The sequence below is a fragment of the Onychostoma macrolepis genome, chromosome 02 (genome assembly GCF_012432095.1).
Source record: "Onychostoma macrolepis isolate SWU-2019 chromosome 02, ASM1243209v1, whole genome shotgun sequence".
Classification (NCBI taxonomy): domain Eukaryota; kingdom Metazoa; phylum Chordata; class Actinopteri; order Cypriniformes; family Cyprinidae; genus Onychostoma; species Onychostoma macrolepis.
This window is the reverse complement of record NC_081156.1, coordinates 31,800,540-31,815,323: the sequence shown is the minus strand read 5'-3', so window position 1 is coordinate 31,815,323 and position 14,784 is coordinate 31,800,540. Positions and strand designations below refer to the sequence as shown.

At 35.1% G+C, this 14,784-nt stretch overlaps 1 protein-coding gene across 4 annotated transcripts in view; it reads right to left on the bottom strand.

Moving 5' to 3' along the window:
- Positions 1–12,400, bottom strand: part of adcyap1r1a (adenylate cyclase activating polypeptide 1a (pituitary) receptor type I) — a 36,426-nt gene extending 24,026 nt beyond the window's left edge. For all 4 annotated transcript variants that reach the window (XM_058756066.1, XM_058756041.1, XM_058756051.1 and 1 more), the window contains exons 1-3: positions 12,160–12,400; positions 9,781–9,884; positions 7,347–7,452 (exon numbers count right to left, since the gene is read on the bottom strand). In XM_058756066.1, the coding sequence (XP_058612049.1) occupies positions 7,347–7,452; positions 9,781–9,879 (205 nt within the window). In that variant the 5' untranslated portion in view covers positions 9,880–9,884; positions 12,160–12,400. The remainder of the gene's footprint in view (positions 1–7,346; positions 7,453–9,780; positions 9,885–12,159) is intronic.
- Positions 12,401–14,784: the final 2,384 nt, after the last annotated feature.

Below are 14,784 nucleotides of genomic sequence, written 5' to 3'. Positions count from 1 at the left end.
CGGTTTCTCCGTCTGCAGCCTGTCTGCTATTTCTAGCTCGAGTGAATATGCGAAGTGAAGGTGGAGAGCAGTAGGTTTTGTCTGTCTGATGGCGCATGTTCTTTCGCACACATCTCAAATCGGTCCGGACACAAAGCCAATTATCTGAAAGGCCAAATGAGAGCTCTCTAAACCAGCGGAAGAGTGAGAGAGAGAGAGAGAGAGAGAGAGAGAGAGATGAAGAAATAGCGAACTAACCAGATGCAGATAAAAGTGTTCATACTGACACGAACACTGCCTCTCTGAATCATTTCTAGCGGCAAACAGCTTCAGATGAACACATGTGCTCAGACTGACTCACTGCCATATAAAGGTCATTGCTAGATCGTAATCAGATTTATTGGTGAGATTTTGCCGATTGGACTCACAGACTAATCAAAGTGTGACGTCATTGATGCGTCAGGAGCCCTGAGGATGTAAACATTACAGCTTCATTCATACTAAACAACATTTTAAAACAGATGTTAGAATACTAACACACTATGCTTACTAAAAAATTGCATGCAAAGAAGCATTCAGTATGCAATAAGTATGTCATATTATCATACATCATGTCTTGTTGTTACTGTTAACTGAGACTAATAAAAATGATTTTTAAAATATATTAGAGGATATATTATATAGGAGATATTAGAATATATTATGAAATAAATTAACATATCAGTATTAGATGAAAAATTTGAAATGAAAACACTTACAAAACTGAAAATTGATGAGTAAAATAAGTTTTAAAATCAACTAAAACTGAAATAAAAACTAAGCTATATAAAATATTTTTAATATTCAAAATCTAATAAAAAATAACAAAACTAATAAAACTTTAACTTTAAAAATAAAATGAAACCTAGGAACAAATAATAAAAGCTCATTCAAAATATTAATAGATACCAGAATACTATAATAAAACTTTAATAGTATATAAATAATACTAAAATAACATTGTCACAGAATTAAATGTGGTGTCCATTTGTCACCTTTGCAATAAGATTGTTACAGTAAAAACAGTAATATTGTGAAATATTATTGTAATTTAAAACTGTTTTCTAGTTATACATATACACACACACACATATATATATATATATATATATATATATATATAAATAAATAAATGTAATTTGTTCCTGTGATGGAAAACTTTATTTAAATTAAAAGCTAATTTAAAATATTAATATCATATTTTTATATATTTTTAATATTAATTATATATTTTAATATTATAATATATTATTATATTACAATAATATAGGAACATTATAATTAATAATATATTCATATTATAACTATTCATAATAAAATATTATAATAGTATAACAAAACGTATATAAATAATACTAAAATAACTGTCACATTACACTGCATGTTTAATTCAACAAGTGTATCATCAACATGAAAATAAATATGTACTGTATTTATTTAGCATTTTTAACCCAATTCTGTGTAAAATATCTGACCTTTTGGCAGTCCAATTGAATAATTAATCAAAATGAAAATCATAAAAAAACTGCAGTTCATACTGCTTTCTTTTTTTGACAAACAGCACTGGTGACGTAAAAGTTCAGTGATTATTCATATCTGTGTTATTTTGCTTATGTTCATGTTCTATATGACACTAGTACCACTCTCGCTTACTTTCTCTTTTGTCTCAATTTCTCTCCCACAAACTTTTGCTTTTTCTGCCTGCATCTGTCAATCTCTTTCTCAACCCCTTCTTGCAAACATGGCTGTTTTATTTCCGGCTGAATGATTTTCTGTCTGCGCAGCGATGAGCCTGCTGTGCTTTAAGGAAAGGAAGAGGACGAGGATCAATGAGGCAGATGTAAACTGGCTGAGCACAGAGGTCATTCCTCCAAAATACTGCCAGTTCAAAAACACAGAGACGTTAAAGTCGCACGCAAAAAGGTCACTGCATTACATGCACAAAATATAGAAAGCAAGCAGCATTCACTCTAAAGAAAAACAGCACAAGCACACAATTCAAACCAAATATTTCATATTATATCATGTCAATAGATCAAATACGTTTAAAGGTATAAATTCCAGCTACTGCACAAACTCCTTCCCCACCAATGAGAGCTTTGAGTTTAACATGGGTTTTAATTACTGCCGTTTTAATGGTTTGCAGATATCTTGAAACTGACACTTAATTCTCTGCTGGTAAGCATGTTGCTCTCCGTTGCGGTTGAGGGCACTATTGTCGTCAAATTAGCTTAACCGCCCCCAGAGGATGCTGATTGGACGGCTAAAATTTGCCAAGAATTTAATGGCTTTGAAGCGAGGCTGAAAGACGAGATGTCTGAACACAAATAGTCAAACACTTTACCCTCTTCTCATCAGGTCTGTTAAAATGAAGCTTCCTTCATATCTTACAGTGCATTTTCAATTTTTCAGCACCGTTACTCCAGTCTTCAGTGTAACATGATTCTTCAGAAATCATTCACTAATATGCCGATTTAACAAGAAACATTTCTTGTTCAAATGCTGAAAACAGTTGTGCTAATCACATTTTTTTTTTGAAAACATTAATATATTTCCCATTTCCAGGATTCTTTGCTAAACAGAAAGTTAAAAAGAACAGTATTTATTCGGAATAGACATATTTTGTAACATCATAAATGCCTACTGTAAATTTTTTTAATCAATTTAATGCATCTTTGCTCAATAAAAGTATATATTGTTTTTTTTACCTTTGACAGGTAGAGTACATTTAAACCTGCACATCTTCTGGCTCAGATATTTTGCCATTTTTGTACACTTTAAAATGACTAAAAAACAATAAAAAAAAATCTCACCCACTCACTGCTGAATCAAACTGAAAAAAACAAACAAACAAACAAAAGGATTGCCTTTTGAAATAAGACTCTATTCTACTGATTGCTCTGAAAAGAATTGCAATGACAACCTACGGCACATCTGGATTTGGATTGCGGTTGGTTATTGAAAAACACGCAGGTTTTGGCACTGAAATAATTCCGCATGTAAAACTTTTACTGTTCAGTGAATTCGCCCCCAAGTGTCTTTCTAGCTACTCAAGCTGTTTTACACCTTATAATCTGTTATTTTCTGCTCCAAACAGTCAGAACTATCTGAAGCGTCCTTGAGGCTGCAAACACATGAGTCAGAGTCAAAGTGCTTTCTCTCCATCTTCCTCTCGGCCCATTTATCCACATCCCGCTGGATGAGTCCTCCAGCTCTCACAAAAATAACTCCTCTTCTCTGTAATTGCTGACAGGTGTCACAGCCCTGCTTCCTGTTTACCACAATACCTGAATACCTCTATAGGGGACGGATGACACATTTAGTACACGCCGAGCGAAATGAACCCAATGAACGCAAGTTCTAGTTCGTTTAGTATATTGAGGCTCTGGGAGAGATGGAGAATCGTGACTCATTCTTTCAGAAGAAGGACTGAGAGCGAGATGGGAAGACAGAATGGAGAACACGCTAGATGGAATGTTGCATTCTAACAGTTCCGAATCACTTCTATGAATCGAACTGTTCAATTCAATGAATCATTTAAAAAAAATGGTTGCTGACATCCCCATCTGGCATATTACATGCTCCTACACAGTCCAATAAAGCCATATGTATGCAAAAATTACAACAGAGTTTCAATAATAAGAGTGTTTGTTGTCAATTCATGTATCCCACTTCAGTTTAATCAAATATACAGAGACTAAAATGCAATTTAGTTACACAATTCAAAAGTTTGGGGTTAGTAAAATTAGTAAAGAAATTAATACTCAGCAAGGATGCATTAAATGAATCAAAAGTGACAGTAAAGGCATTTATAATGTTTAAATTTAATTTCTGTTTATCACAAAATCCTGAAGAAAAATGTATCACAATTTCCACAAAAATATTCAACATGCAGCCTTGGTAAGCATAAGAGTCTTCTTTCAATAACAATATCTTATCGATACCAAACTTTAGAACAGTTGTGTACAAAATTCTTTTAATAAAAAACTAATTTTTTTTTTTTTTATTGTAATCACCCTACAATGATAAAAATCCACCATTTTTTTAAATCCCCTTTAAACCAAGTCAGTCTCACTAGGCCTGCCGTTTTGATTCTCACTGCAGTGTGACGTCACATCTCGGAGGGCCGGGCCACGGGGATTGATTGACAGCCCTGCATTGCTATAGTTTCCAACAGTGTCTTGCAAGCATATGCAGGGACTATGCAGCTCATTTGCATTTAAAGCCATACACTCAAATCAGCTCTTTTTTTAGACACACCTCAAAAATGACATTTTCCAGATGTTATAATAAATGATCTGTTGGGTATTTTGGGCTGAAACTTCACAGACACATTTTGGGGACACCCAAGACCAATATTACATCTTGTAAAAAGGGGCATAATAGGTGCCCTTTAACCCTCAAAGATCGAGACAGCTGCCCGCAGCTAAAATCCAATGCATTTTGTCCATTTCGAACAATAACAGCCAAACAGAAACGATTGTTGACGCTTAGTCCCACCCCCATGCCCAGATTGGTTCAAACTGTCCCATATTCAAACAATAAACACAGGTTTTGGTCTTTTGAACCACCGTTTAGGATTTTTCATTGGAAATTTGAACAAATGCAAAGTGAAAGTAAAGTCTGTCGTGCGTGCATGAAAACAAACACAAAATAACACATTTGCATGAGAGAACTCTCTGAAAAAGCCCAGAAAAACAGGAATGAGTACTTTGACATAAAACAAACCAAAAACAAGGATGAAACAGCGTTACATATCGAATAAAGCACTGGAATTCATGTCTTCGGTAAAATCGATTCCGAGGCAGAGTACAGCCAGCGGATCGATCCATTTATATTATTTATATTATGTAAACAATAATTATATAGTTTATAAAGATCATTTTCACAATTTTTTCTGTTGCACTCTATATATCTCGCTCATTTTGTGTGTAGTCTGTGAATCATTTGCACTGTTTGTATTTTTGTTGCAGAAGAATTTGTGCAATTGTTTTTACTATTAGCTGCGCGGTTTGTTTTGTTGTTGTTCATACTCAGATTGAAAATATATTTCTCTGAAAAAAAGTCACTTTTTTTACTGTGTTTTGATATTATATAACACTGACTCCATTTTCTTTACTCCCTAAACGTTTTTATATAGATATTGACACATCTATATTGTTAGTAAACAATTTTCACTGAAAATCGCTTATAACAATATTGTAATAAATGGCTATAATTTGCTTGGGGAATGTTATATGTAGGGGTGACCCCGAATAGTCGACGATTCAATGCTTCGATTCGAGGAGCCTGATTCGACTCTCAATCTCACAGTCGAATATTCGCGGGGTGTTATGATCATGCCATTTTGGCTATATGGGGGTGCTAAATGTCTGATTTCACATAGAACTACCGGTTTTCTCCCAATAAGTTAATATACAGCCTATTATGATAATGCTGTAAATAAGAATCTGAAAAGAAAAAAAGCTTTAAATAAATATTTTAACGTGCGTGAATAAATCCAACCACCCCTATAGATTTAAGTTTCACTTTCCATAATCCGTGTCTGACAGAGATTTTTAGAGTATAATTCCCGTGTTTCTGCACATTGTTGCGTGAAGAACGCGTCCACAAAAGGAGTTCATTCAGAGCCGCGCAGACGTTCATGCATCGGGGCATTTTGTGCAGATAGCCTATAAGTTGTTATATTAACCTTATGTTGTATAAATAATGAAGCGTATTTTATATGAGATAAATGAGTTAAATCCCATTGATTAAAAACCTGCTATCATATGCTTCATTCTACTGGTCATCTTCAGCGCGCGTAGCTCAAAACAAAAATGCAGAACATTAATATAAACATATAACTGTCATATACATAACGTTATAATGAGAGCACTATTGGAAAAATGTTGTGAATTCTTTGGGTTTCACTTAAGTTTAATGTTAACTTAACTATCTTTTAATCAAAACATAAAACATTATTCACTCCGTTTGTATCTGCGAGGCGTCTGTTACACATTTTCCCTGTGTGTTAACGTCAGTATTTATGGCTGTCAAATGTGTGAATTGACTCTTGGTAATGTATTTTGCCCCGCCCCCAAACATATGATTCGACTATCAGTCGACTATCGGCAAGATTCGAAAATTCCGATTCGACTATGAAAATCCTTAGTCGGGGACACCCCTAGTTATATGTAGACAAAACTTTATTTGGAAGTGTAAAACACCCAGATGCAACTTTCTAAAGAAAAAAATCCAAGTTTCAGTTTGAGTGCACAGTAAAAAAAAATTGTTGCTTGCGTTTTTCTTAAAATTCTGGAAATTCATTCATTCTTAGAGAAAACAAAAGTCTTTAAATAAGCTTGACTGAAACTTCAAATTCTGCTGTTTATAACGATATATGGCACTTGATGCTGACTGATAGAATAGGTCTTAAAAAACAAAGAAAAGTGCAGGCATGTCAGGTGACCCAAAAATGTTCCAAGTCTTTAAAGGTGCAGTGTGTAATATTTAGGAGGATCTATTGACAGAAATGCGATAATATACAAAACTATGCTTTTAGAGGGTGTATTTAAAACTTACATAATGAACCGTTATGGTTTTATTAACTTAGAATGAGCAATTTATATCTGCATACACCGCGGGTCCCCTTACATGGAAGTCGCCACCATGTTTGTACAGTAACCCTTAAAGGACAAACAGAGCACGTTTCGTCACTGTTGTTCTTGCGAATAAAACACTGACACAATGAACAAGTAACAATAATATTCGCAATAAAATATCAATTTATTGAATAACTAAGTAAATATAATTCCTTAATTTACCTTTGTAATAAATGAATAAACCTCATTGCCGGCTACTATTTGCTGTCTCAGACTACGACATCTTAGCTCTGTATCGGCCTCCGTAGCTTCTCTAAAGGGAGGAGTGAGCGGTTGCAATTCGCAACCTCAACCGCTAGATGCCGCTAAAATCTACACACTGCACCTTTAAGGGTTAAAGTAACTTATATTTTGCCCCATTAGTCAAAATCTGTGTTTACAAAAATGCTCTTACTATCAGTTCACGGTTCACTGTGAATCAGACATGTGCAAAAGAGGCGGCTCGCACTATTTGATGCAGTTGAAAATTGCTCTAGAAAAGGAAATCTTTAGCTGTTATCTTTCACACTGTAATTGGAAGATCAAACGCACTGGTTTATGTAAGAGAATTCCATACTAGATGTACACTTCACATTTTGCCACATTTGGTCATCTGAATATTCCATGCATATACTCTGTATACATATTATACTGTATATGCTAGACACTGTAAATGTGTTAGATAGCCTTTGCTCTCTCTCTTACCAAACTTTTCGTCATCTTTAGGGTTGTGCAGCGCAATTCGCTCCAAGCATCTCTCCTCCTCACGTTTGATCACACAGTTGGAGAACTCTGAATGTATGGGCCACATCTGAATCAACAAACAGATAAAACACCTAAATAAACCAGAACAACACAAGTGCAGGATGAATAAACAGCAGCAACAAACAGGATACATTTGCGCCACAAAAATGTTTCCAATAACAATAACTTGCCTGCATATAAACCAGATGAAAAATCGGCCTGCAAAATCTGTGCTGGTCCTGTCTATTTATCCCTCTGGAGGTAAATAAAAAAACTTTCACAGACTTTATCTTTTACAGAAGTTGTCTGTAACATCTATAGGGTTTGTTACTGGGTTGGATTGAATGTCCGTCGCTGTAAAAATCCAGCTAAAACTGGTTGTCCTATAAAACACCCTCAGGCTACCCAAGATGTAGATGAATTATTTTAGATGAGAACAGATTTATAGAAATTTAGCATCACATCACTTGCTCACCAGTGGATCCTCTGGAGGTTACTTTTACGTCACCAGTGCTATCTGTCAATCCTCTGGAGTGGTGTGAATTGCTTGTGGATTATTGTGATGTTTTTATCAGCTGTTTGGACTCTCATTCTGACGGCACCCATTCACTGCAGAGGATCCACTGGTGAGCAAGTGATGGAATGCTACATTTCTCCAAATCTGTTCTGATGAAGAAACAAACCCATCTGGACGGCCTGAGGGTTAGTAAAGTTTCAGCAAACTTTCATTTTTGGGTAAAATATGCTTCGAATTGTATAGAAATGTGTGGAGTTGAGGTTTCTAGAACACACTTCTGTTGCCAAATTCTTTTAACATGCACAGATATAAACAACAAATGCGGTGTCAAAAATTCTAAACAATGATTTGTCTGTAGTCGGGTGTGAATTATACAGCACAACTGACGGGGATTAATATAATCTATAATAAAGTGCCAAATAATGACATTGCGTCATCAACTGTCCATTGATCCTAATGGAAAGCACTTGAGCAGCCAACTGTTGCTATGGTTACCTCCTCCTGCAATTTACTGAAAATACACACTCTGAGTAACTTGTAATCTAATGTTTGTGGTTACTGAAATGTTATGTAAAAGTCCTAAAATTCTGTATGTAAAATGTAATATTTTAGATATATACACTTGACCCCCTTTCCTTTGGTACGTTCAGGCCTAAATTGGAGGGGTCATGGGTCAGACCTCAAATTCACCAATCTAAAAAGGTCTGGATTCCAACAAAAATAAAAACCTTCCCAGAAACAGGTCAAATTACATAAATTGTACATAAACTATATAAGAGCAACATTTGAGCAATTTTTTCAAATGGACTTATTATGCAAATCATCCAAACCCTCCATTCCCATCATTCAGACGGCATTTCTTTTCATTTTGATTAAAGACGAGATGCTCTTCTTTGTTACCTCACTGTAGGGAAATTACCAAGAACTAACATGACCTTTATCTCACAACAGTTATCACAAAACCTCAGGATGTGTTTTTCCTCTTCTTTTAAAAGTCAACCTTTCAGATATGCTTTGAAACTGGCACTAAAACAGAACTTTTTTTTTTTTTTTTGTATTTTCAGCTTGCCTGTTCACGTTGCTACTTCAAACAGAAAATACAAAAACTAGTTCTGTTTTAGTGTTACTACCTGTTTCTAAGGTGTGTGGTGTGTGCTATGTGGTAACTAACATTAACGGAAATTCATAAATACTGTAACAAATGTATTGCTCATTGCTAGGTAATGCTAGTTAATGCATTAACTAAGGTTAAGAAAGGACGGTTATTGTAAAGTGCTACCAAAAAATCCCTAAGTAAACTATGAGAAATGTTGCTTTCGGAACGAAGTAAAATAAGTTTAAGCACTAAAAATATGAAAAAAATAAATAAATAAAAATGGAAAAGGGAAATTAGTAAAAACTAAATCTGAAATAAAAATAAATGAGACCTAAATAGTAATAGTGTAAACAAAAGCTAATAAAACTGACAAAAAATGAAACTAAAATTAAATTGAAAACTGAAAGTATTAAAAAAAAAGCAAATTCAAAACAAACTGTAAAGTATATAAATAATACTAAAATAACACTTGTGGTTGCTAGGGTGTTCTGAGTGGTTGCTAGGACATTGGTAGCTGCTTTCTAGGGTTTTCTGGATGGTTGTTTAAAGTCTCTGGTCTATAAATATGGTTATTTTATCATCTGCTAGGCAAAATCATGATAACCAAAGTTTAATAATGAGGGTTAGGGGTTTGTTCAAAAACTAACTTTAAACAAGCAACTGTAATAGTGATTCTTGCCTCATCAAACTTCAATAATGGTCACATGTGTAAAATATAATCATGTAAATCCATGTGAATACAGGCCCAAAGCACACAAATACAAGCCCGTCTCTGCTCTTACCAGGCTGATGATGAGGAAGAGGACGAGGAAGGTCTCTCTTGTCACGTGTCTATGCATTCTGCTCACGATTGTTCCCAGAGATCTCACACACAACCTCATAAAGCCTAAAGAGAAGGAACATTGTTTTAAAACACACACAGAGACACAGAGCTGCTTTAGTACTACTGGCCACATTGTAATATACTGCTGCACAGTGGCTGATGCTCAGTCAGGACCCACAACAACACCGAATCACCCTTACATTCTTTATTATATACAACCCCATCCAAAATAATCAAATCTCTGATCGCTGAAAGTGCGCAGGGCCGCCGCGGAGGGAGGGGTGAGTGGGCAGGGGTTTACGGGAAATGTGTGTCGGCCAGATTTACTGATCCACAGTGATTCTAAGGAGGTATAAAATCTCTTAAGATGAGACCTGTGCGAGGCTAGCGAACGGTCTGCGAGCCCCCGCTGTCTTACTCATCTTTATTAGCTCCCAAAAAAAAGGAATAAATGGATGAATCATAGGGAATAAAACACACACATAGACAAAAGCGAGCAGTGATTCAATTACATGCAACTGCAGAACTCCTAACTTGCATGCTCAGAAAAACAAGACGATTCAGTGCCGAAAAGAATCAGACATTACACTGTTTTCCTCCAAATGAGCATGCGATGATTTGGTATGTGAATGCTTTGCAGCTCTCAAGTCAAGAAATTCCAATTTCAGTAAAATGTACGTCTAAATGTTTCTTCTTGCACATTCTCTCTCTTCTCCGTGCTATTTTTGTAACCCTTGTGGGATGCAAACAAATAGGCACTTCAAGGAGAGAAAGACAGTTGAGTGTCAATCAAACAGAAGGTTTTTTTTTACGGATGCAAAACACACACTGTGGCTCTGATAACCATCATAATGAGAAGCACAGGACTGAACGCGGCTCTGTTTCTGAATGGGCTCTGTGCTCTTGAAGGCACAACAGCATCTGCTAATAATAATAACGGTCATTTAACATTGCATGTTCTTGTGTATTTTTATACCGCTAATGCTATTGTGATCTACTGTATTGCTACATTAACGGTGATGCATCTTTTCCACAACACAAAAAGCAACACTGTAACACAAAGAGAAAAGCACCACATTTTCAGCACCTAATGAATTTAAATGACTTAATATGGTTCATAATGTCAAAACATTACAAGGTCAAAGGTGTGTAAGGCTCCTGAATAAAATGAAGGTCATTGCAATACATGCACTTTTTAAAAATCTGATTCATTTTGAGGCAGTAATTTGAATGGGAATGTACAGTGGTTGGGTTTGTTTTGCATGAATGTGAAGGCAGCATTAACGTGTGCTGTGACTCACTGCATGCCTTCATATTCACTGCAGAAATCTGGATTGATTTACTGATGATGGTGTGAGGCGTTAGAGAGAGACAACAGACCTAATGCACGAGAGAAACCATCAGAATTGGCTGATTATTGGCTTTACACAGGTGCTTTGCTGTAAATGACACTGGCAAAAAAAACAAATTCTGGCTCAAGACACACAAGTTTACTTCATGAGGTGCATATCAGTGAACTGGAATATAATTCACCCCAAAATAAAAAATAAAAAACGCATAATGTTATTGGCTTTATATATGTATTGCATCATTATCAGTACAGTTCAACCCATTTTTCTCCCTAGTTTTCACTGTTAAGTCTCACGATGTTTAACTTTTGAGGTTTGGCTGTAATACTGTAATTATTCTTAGTGATAGCTCTCATTAGATTCTCATTACTGTAACAGAGTAATTAAATCATCCTGTCTGGTCAGTTTGTTTATATTAAAATCAGTAGACTTTGAAGGTAGTACATCAAACAACAGCCTTGATACATATTAATAATATTATTGTTTAAATAATATATAATTATTTTCTGCATTACAGTCAGTGGAAATGTGATGATATTTATGCAACTATAATTTCGTATTATTTTCTTTGAATTTTTAGGTGAAATGTGACATATTCTGGAGAAGCTTCATGAGACTCATCCATTTGCAGTTTACATGAAAAACAGCTCATGCTCAACAAGGATTTGCGACAAACATGTTTTGGATGCGTTCAGATGCATCCTTTTAAAGTGATAATGTGGATGAATCTGTACATTATAACCCACAATTCATCTTTAAATTCCTGAACTGAACGTATATGCAACAAAGCAAGCCCCATAATCTCTGCGGTCTCTAAATATTCACTCATCTCATATTAGTAATTAATCCGTCCATAGGAACACGCGTGAAGCGAACGAGAAACGCGCCGTTCACTACCGTGTATTATTGCGAACGGAGGTCGCCCGCATTCAGTGTAGACTGCGATCAATGACTGAAGAAACGCGAAGAAAGAAGAAGCGCAAACTCACCATCACAGAATGGCTCGCGATATAATCCCTCTTCTTCGCCGCGACGTCTGCAAATGGACGGTTCGATTCGTGCACCTGCGATTTCAACTTTGTCATCCGCGTCTCACATCGACAGACTGGAGTAATGAAGGTCTGTGGAGCTCTGGAGGAGCGTGAGAGTGGAGAGCGGTGATTCCCTCACTGCTGCTGACAATCACCTGCACTGAGAGACACCAGCATCACTGAACATCAGAGCACAGCATTCACATTATTAAGCCATCACACGCTATCATTCAACCCTCAACGCTTTGCATTGCAGTTTTCACCAATTGGCATTATGCATTCAATGCATTTTTGGGTTTCTTTGATTTGTGAGATTCTACAGTAATAGATTCTACAATCATTTTAATGCATTAACTAGTGATCAATCCTACCATTATTCTTCACTAATAAGGCTCTCCGACACTGAACATCACTTACATAAATAAACCATCACTCACCATTATTTACCCTCATTGCACCAAAAACGAACACTATTCAAAAAAATTCACCAATTTGTGGTATGCATTCAGTGCATTTTCTTGTCTTTCTTTATTTTTTGCTAGTTTCAAACCGTGGTTTATATAAGTTAATAATCCTATCATTATCCATCACTAATATTGATCTCAAACACTGAACATCAATTGCATAAATAAACCATCACTCACCATTATTTATCATCATTCACCAACAGTGAACATGTCACAATTTTACACCAGTTGGCATTGTGCACTCAATGCATTTTTTGACTTTCTTTTATTTGTGAGATTCTAACAGTGGTTTAGAATCCATTAACTAGTGAACAATCCTACCATTATTCATCATTAATATTGCTCGCCAACACCGAACATCACTTGCATAAATAAACCATCACTCATTATTTATCATCGTTCACCAACAGTGAACATGTCACAGTTTTTCACCAACTGACATGATGCATTTTCTTGTCTTTCTTTGATTAGTGAGCTTTTCAATCTTGGTTTATAGTCTATTAACTAGTGATTAATCCTACCACTATTCATTGCATCACTCACCATTATTTACCATCATTAACCAACAGTAATCACCTTTTCACCAATCTAAATACGATTTCTTTGAAAACTGTTTTGCGAGTTTCTTGTTGTGGTTTATAATCCATTAACTACACAATCATGGCATTAGTCAGCATCACTAATATTGCTCTCCAAAACTGAATATCACTTACATAAATAAGCCATGACTCATCATTATTTACTATCATTCACCAAAATTGAACATTATTCAAAAATTTTCACCAATTGGCATAATGCATGCTAATTGTGGTGTAGAATCCAAATAACTAACATACTATTATTCATCACCACTAATATTGCTCTCCAACACTAAGCATCACTTATATTAATAAAACATCAGTCACCATTATTTATTATCGCACCACCAGTTAACCCTTCACAATTTGCCACCAACTGGCATAATGCATTCAATGCATTTCTTTTCTTTCTTTGTTTAGTGAGTTTTTAACCATGGTTTATAATCATCAACTAGTGAACACATTCATAACAACTAACATTGCTTTCCATCACTAAAAATCATATATACAAATAAACCACCACTTACAATAATTTACCATCATTTACCAACACTATACACTATTCCCCAATTGGGATTTCCTTTGATTTGTGAGTTTTTAATTGTATTTCTACCATTCCTACCAATCCTAACATTATTCATTATTAACACTAATATCGATTTCCAACACTAAACATCACTCACCATTATTTACCATCATTCAGTGGACACGCCGCAATTTTTTATGAATTAGAATTATGCTTTTACTGCATTGTCTCATCTTACTTTGTTTTGTGAGTTTATAATCGTAGTTTATAATCCATTTACTAGTGAACAATCCTGCATTAATTATTATACTTAATACAGCTGTCCAACACTGAACATCATTTATATAAATAAACCATTATTTACCATTATTCACCATCATTGATCCATCATTCACAAACAGTTAACACTTCAACAATTCAATGCATTTTTTGTCTTTTTTGATTTTGTGAGACTCTAATAGTGGTACATAGTCCTTTAACAAGTAAACAATCCTACTGTTATTCATCATCACTAATATTGCTCTCCAACACCTGACATCATAAATATAAATGGTCACACTTTATATTAGTTGGCCTTAATTACTATGTACTTACATCAAAAAATAAGCACAGTGTATTTATTGTGTTCATATTGTATTGAAAAACACTTTTGCTGCTATTGAGGTGGGATATGGGTACGGTTAGGGACAGGTTTGGTGGTATGGGTAGGTTTAAGGGTGGGTTAAGGTGTAAGGGATGGGTCAACAGTGTAATTGTAAATGTAATTACAGAAATTAATTACAGATGTAATTACATAAAGGTATTATTAACAATATAAGTACAATATAAGAACATGTATGTACACAATAAGTGCATTGCATCAAATGATTAATTTAAATGTAAATACATAGTAGTTAAGGCCACCTAATATAAAGTGGGATCATATAAATAAGCCATCACTCACTATTAATTTACCATCATTCTCCAACAGAGCACAGTTTTTCACCAATCTGCATAATGCATTCAATGCCGT